Source organism: Schistocerca cancellata, chromosome 5 (genome assembly GCF_023864275.1).
Source record: "Schistocerca cancellata isolate TAMUIC-IGC-003103 chromosome 5, iqSchCanc2.1, whole genome shotgun sequence".
NCBI classification, from domain to species: Eukaryota; Metazoa; Arthropoda; class Insecta; order Orthoptera; family Acrididae; genus Schistocerca; species Schistocerca cancellata.
Genome location: NC_064630.1, coordinates 346,169,061 through 346,175,060, shown reverse-complemented (window position 1 = coordinate 346,175,060; position 6,000 = coordinate 346,169,061). Strand labels below are relative to the sequence as shown.

General features: G+C 41.0%; 1 protein-coding gene across 1 annotated transcript in view; it reads left to right on the top strand.

Annotated features, from left to right (window-relative positions):
- Window positions 1–498: 498 nt before the first annotated feature.
- LOC126188532 (max-binding protein MNT-like) overlaps window positions 499–6,000 on the top strand; it is a 63,775-nt gene continuing 58,273 nt past the window's right edge. Inside the window, exon 1 of the mRNA XM_049930133.1 lies at window positions 499–572. Within this exon, the coding sequence (XP_049786090.1) occupies window positions 499–572 (74 nt within the window). The remainder of the gene's footprint in view (window positions 573–6,000) is intronic.

The following is a 6,000-nucleotide window of genomic DNA, read 5'->3' as shown; positions in this document are numbered from 1 at the left end:
GATATATGGGTTTTAAATAAAAAAGCAACTGATGATCAAACATACATTTTATACATTACTTGACGGCTGTTAATAGTCACCTGGTCACCTGCAGCAATGTTTAATATCCTGTCCTTTAATTATATTACAATTGAATTCACTTTATCACTTGTGAATCTAGTGTTGCTTCCCTGCAGTTGAGTTTACGACATTAATCGCTATCAATTATACTTATATCATCCTCAGACGAAACAACTTTTCATTTACGTGGTACGGTTAATGACAACACATGCCATAAAAATAAGCGACTATCTTGTGGAATACTGGGGAACGCTCCACGTCACAGTACCTCATTCGATCGATAGTCCGTTTCCTTTTCCGTGACATTGTAAAGCAACCTTCTGTTGCTGGCTGTCAAGATAAAACTAAAGGAAATAGTAGGAGACGGAACATTGTGCGGACTGACGGAAAAACTGGTTACGGCACACAGTATTTCTTACGTCTGAATCAGCCTTCTCAATGCTGACCCAGGCGTCGAAGGTGAAGCTGAAAAAGACGTTGCAGGAGCCGTCGGGCGGCACCTGCGCCCGCAGGTGTGGCGCTGGTGACTAGCACGCCGTAACGCTGAGTAATGGTGGCAGCCGCTTCACAGTTCCTCCACGTGAATTCTTCGATAATGGTATAATCGCGGCCAGATTAGCACCCGCGCCACCGTATATCACTCGGGAAACACCGCTCGCTTTATTTAGGATGTGTCTGCCGACACCCCTCGACATTCCGGTCTAATCGCGACGACGGCGTCGTAGAAACTGTCCGCGACTAACTCGTTAAGTGGCCCAAAAAATTTATGTTCCCCCTCCCTCTGCAGTACTTCTGGCTACCGGCTCGATCACTCGGTCGTACGAATGAAAGGAGATTGTCGGCGCCGCGTTAATGCAAATGGTATTCCGAGCATCACTCCGGCGTCGTTGGTCGAGGCGTGTTCTGCTATTCACTGCAACACGCAACCCTAACTTTCTGCCTACTGTGTAAATCCGTGCCGGTTGAGTGGATTCAAATATTCGCTTTCACGCGTGCAAAGTAGCAAACGCGACTGAAATTTTAAGAGGCATTTGCAACTGACGCCCCTCCCTCTCTGGACAGCAGCCTCTAACGTAAGGCCAGTGAAACGTATTCGTACGACGTTAATTATGTGGCATATCCAGTACTAAATAACATATTTTTCTGTATCTTCATTTACTTGCCACTGAACTTTGGTCGACGCCGGTAGGGAAGACAACGTAGCTTGGAATGACATATTTCTGCAAGAGAACGATTTAAGAAAGTATTTGTATGGAGTGTAGCCATGTATGGAAGAGAAACATGGACGATAAATAGTTTGGACAAGAAGAGAATAGAGGCTTTCGAAATGTGGTGCTACAGAAGAATGCTGAAGATTAGATGCGTAGATCACACAACTAATGAGGAGGTATTGAATAGAATTGCGGAGAAAAGGAGTTTGTGGCACAACTTGACTAGAAGAAGGGATCGGTTGGTAGGACATATTCTGAGGCATCAAGGGATAATCAACTTAGTATTGGAGGGCAGCGTGGAGAGTAAAAATCGTAGAGGGAGACCAAGAGATGAATACACTAAGCAGATTCAGAAGGATGTAGCTTGCAGTAGGTACTGCGAGATGAAGAAGCTTGCACAGGATATAGTAGCATGGAGAGCTGCATCTAACCAGTCTCAGGACTGAAGACCACAACAACAACAACAATGATTTAAGCTCCAAATTATCCTTAATCCCTGTTTCCGTGCCGAATCTCTTAACACATTCTGGTCACTAGTATAAACTTTACTTCTAGAAAAAACTCGTTAAACACATTTTTCCTTTATTTACTAATTTCAAAGTCGAATCCTCATTTCAAGCCTTCCAGTACTAACAAAATAATAATAAATAGCGAGTCCCAGGTGGCTCAGTGATGTAAAGTTCTGACAAGACAATGAAACTGAAGCAGCAGTCTGCGTTAATAATTGAATGGCAGGCAACGGCCAATCAAACATTATAGCTGTCATGAGATAACGTAACATTCCATATGGGTATCAGATACAGATTAATGAGGCACGTCCTTTTTCAGCTACCTATCCACAGTAAAAATGAAATGAAATGATCACGTGGCATTGATGGCCAGGAAGCTACTTTCAGGGAAGTTCGGCCACCGGGTTTCGAATCTATTTCACGTGACGCCACATTGAGCAACATATGTATCGGTGATGATAGTGATGATGAGGAGAACACAACATCCAGTCCACGAGAGGAGAAAATCGCCAACCTGGCAGAGAATCGAACACGGGCCGGCTGCATGGTAGGCAAATACGTTACGGTTCAGCTAAGCAGGCGGACGGAACCACACTTAAAATACTTTTTAAAAATGTTTAGCTAGATGCGAATAGCACTCACGCACAGAGGTTTCTGTACAAACTTAATTATGTACTCGTATATAGACAGTTACCCATTCCAGGAATCGAGGATCTCGAAGATTTTTGTCTGTTATCGACACTGATATCGGCAAGACATGAGTCTCAGCGGTTCCAAGACTTTTGCGAATATTTTAATTTCAAGTTTGAAGTCGGATAACAAATCACAAAATAAATATAATTACGGACTAATAATTTTTTAATTATTTTCTTTACCTGTACAGAGAAACCTCTTCCCCCTGTCAAATTTCATGGTTCTATGTCAAGGTGAAATACCATATAGGTTTAATGAGTGAGCTTGAAGAATATAAAAAAATGTGACAAAAATGGCCAATCTTTTGATTGTATTGACTTGCAAGCTAATGTTTGTTATACCGCCAAGGGAACAGACATCAATATGTGACGTAAATTAAAACTCAATACGTCTTCTCGTTCCTGAGAAAAAGTGTCTCAACAGACAAAGGGACAGACAGGCAGCCTGATAACAAATGACAAAACTTTTTTGTGTGATATGATTAGAAGTACCCTGTAAGTTTTGAGGATTGAGTTTGCGAGAGTCAAGATATGTGAAAGAAATGGCCATATCTGTTGATTCCGTTGACTTAAGTGCTTTACTTTTTTATAACGCCAAGGAGCTTTAGACTATAAAATGTGACATACATTTCTAGGTGATACATCTATCGGTTCACAACAGAAATGGGTCTTGAACAGTCGGATAGACAGACAGACAGACGGACAACGAAGTTATCCTATGAGAGTTTGAAAGGTCTCTGTTGGATTCCTTTCATGTTAATTTCTGAAATATGTTGCCATCTACGGCATAAATTCCTCTTCTAAATTTACTGTGGCGTTTCTGACTATCTGGGAGGAGACTGAGTAGTGGAACGTGTTACCTTTACACATAAACAAGAACGATCTGTCACACTACTACACTTTAAAAAACAGTTTATATGTAATGCATGTCACACAGTCTCATGCGGAACCTACATCCGCTTTCTTTTATATACTGTATATGATAAGATACTGTCATCCCCCTTCCCTTCTGTGTGAGAGGATGAATGAGCAAATGTATTTCTAGTTGCATGCTTGAGGGTAGCAGACAAGCCTGTCTGCTAGAGAACAGTAGGACCAACGTCGGAACAGGTAGCTACGCTTTCTAAAAGCAAAGAGGTTTCTATCCTTAGTATGGTCCTGTCGGTCCCTTGTCATGTTGGTATAGGAAGCTGCCCCTCTGGCCACTTCCGTTTGTATTTGTGAGCCACTCTTAGGAAGGGACCAGGGCAGTCTGCCCGCGGCGAGCGTCTGAAGTGGTAAGATCTCCGGCAAAGCGCGTGTCTGCTAAGTCCGTAGGACAATGGATTTCTTAAGTTCAGCCTAACTGAAAATTTAATCACCTTTATTTCAGGTTTAGCTCTAAAATATCTAATGTTATCTTAAATTGCAGCGCAGTGTAATTCGAGTGTGAAGTTCAGAATATATTCCGGTAGTTGCTTTGTCACTACTTTGTGAGTAAAGTGGAACCACGTGTTGATCAGTAACTCTAACTAAGATCATCAATCTTAAATACGAATGTGCGTGAGATTATAACGTCTCGTCTTGACAATATTTTTCAATATAGCAACTTTTCTTTATGTTCAACCCACGTGGGGTGTCCTTTGTGAGACCAGTACCACGTGCTTATACAGTTGTTTGACCCATCAGTTTAATAGTAAGACGATAGTAACCAGTTCGAGGTTTTTCTTTTGTAAATTGCTTTTCGATCTAATTTATTTTAACTATCAAAATTATTCTGGAGTTACACTCTTTGTGTAAACCAAGTTGACCACGTGAAGCAGGTGGTGTAATCATCAAAGTAGCCCTCAGCTATTCTTTTCGGGAAGATTTCACAGAGAGTTAGTATGAATTTAGTATACCAGTGTGTGGTAATTACATGATGGACAGGATTGTGCTACGAACGTAACTTCTTTGGGTGAAAATTGAACCGGTTGGTTGTGGTTAATTTCCTCTTGCATATGTTTCAACGTTCTTCGTGTGTTATTTTATGAATGCAGTGTTGTATGCAGTCTCCCAATCTTGGCTGCATATTTGATGTGTTCTGTAAGATTACAAACTCACATTTTCACAATCCTAAATAAGGCACCAGTTTAGTTATGAATCAAGTTTAATATGCTGAAATTTCAATGATCAATGTTAAAATAAATTTCCAAATATAAATGATTTATTTCTTTTTATTTAAATTCTCTTATATATATATATATATATATATATATATATATATATATATATATATCACCGGTTGTCGTATGACGATTAAAAGATTATAAATAATGTTAGTCTGGTTGGGAATTTGGTAAGCTAGACTGGATATCTGGTGAAACAGTTGCTCAGTAATGCAAGGTTAACTTCCCCAGACAGCTCACAGCTTTTAACCCGCTTTTGTTGTCTATCAGCACCGCTTACACCACAAATTAAAGCAACAACATTACAGGTTTCGTTTTTGCCGTTTGAGGTACAGGACCATAAGAATGGGGAAGATCAGTTTGTCCTACGTGTAGTCGATTTTTAATATTTTTTGTGAGGAACAAGGACGGCATTTGCGTAACCGAGTTAGGGAATGCGACTGCGAACTAAACTCTTTATGTTGTCAGAACTTTATATCTCTAACTGTGGCTCACCATTTATGTACGGATTTCTTTTCTACAGGAAGGCTTGACAAGGACAAGTAGCGGTCAAATAACTAAAAAAGTGATGAAGCTGCGGAAGAATTATTTGGAGAGATAATGTTTATACTGTCAAGAGACAGGCTGCGCACTCGACATTCAGTCCTTATAACAATAAGCGACTGCTGCTACGGGAACGGCATCCGGCCTTCTAAATTAAAATGCTTGCGAGAGCACGGATGAACGATTTCCCATTAATAGGGTATCCTGCCCCAGCGGTACAAACGGTGACGAAAATCTGGCGAGGGTAGGAAAGTTAGTTGCTGATTACCAGACTGCGATTAAGCCCCACCCTCTCCACGCTGTTTTGTACTCGACATTGTTGACGGTAATCCGCCAGTCGGATCTGAAAGCTACTTTAGATCACTCTTTTATTTGTGTTCGAAAGAGGGTTAGGTGCTAAAGTAGACTTTCTTCCTCTCCCTTCTCTTCGTTTCAATAATCATCTGTATAAACGCAAAAATCAAGACAAAAACCTCACCAACTTTCACCACTTCCGCCGAACGACATAGATGCTGACTTCCCAAACCACATTGAGACGGTAATGGGACGCTGCCTTATTATTTAACTATGTCTCCCGAATACCTCTGAAAACGTGTCACAGTTTTTGTCGAACTGCCGATATATCCAGATGGAGATGATGAGTGGCACAGGTACGAATTTGACAAGTCGGGAGGGTCCAGACGTCACCAACAATACACCGTCACTCAGCGCACAAGAGAGCGGAAAGCATACGTTACTGTACATTCGATAACAGTAGATCTTTGTGGAAGTAGGGGCAGGATTGGATTCATAACGTGAGAGGTAGGCACTGTAACACATAAAAACAAGAAAAAATATT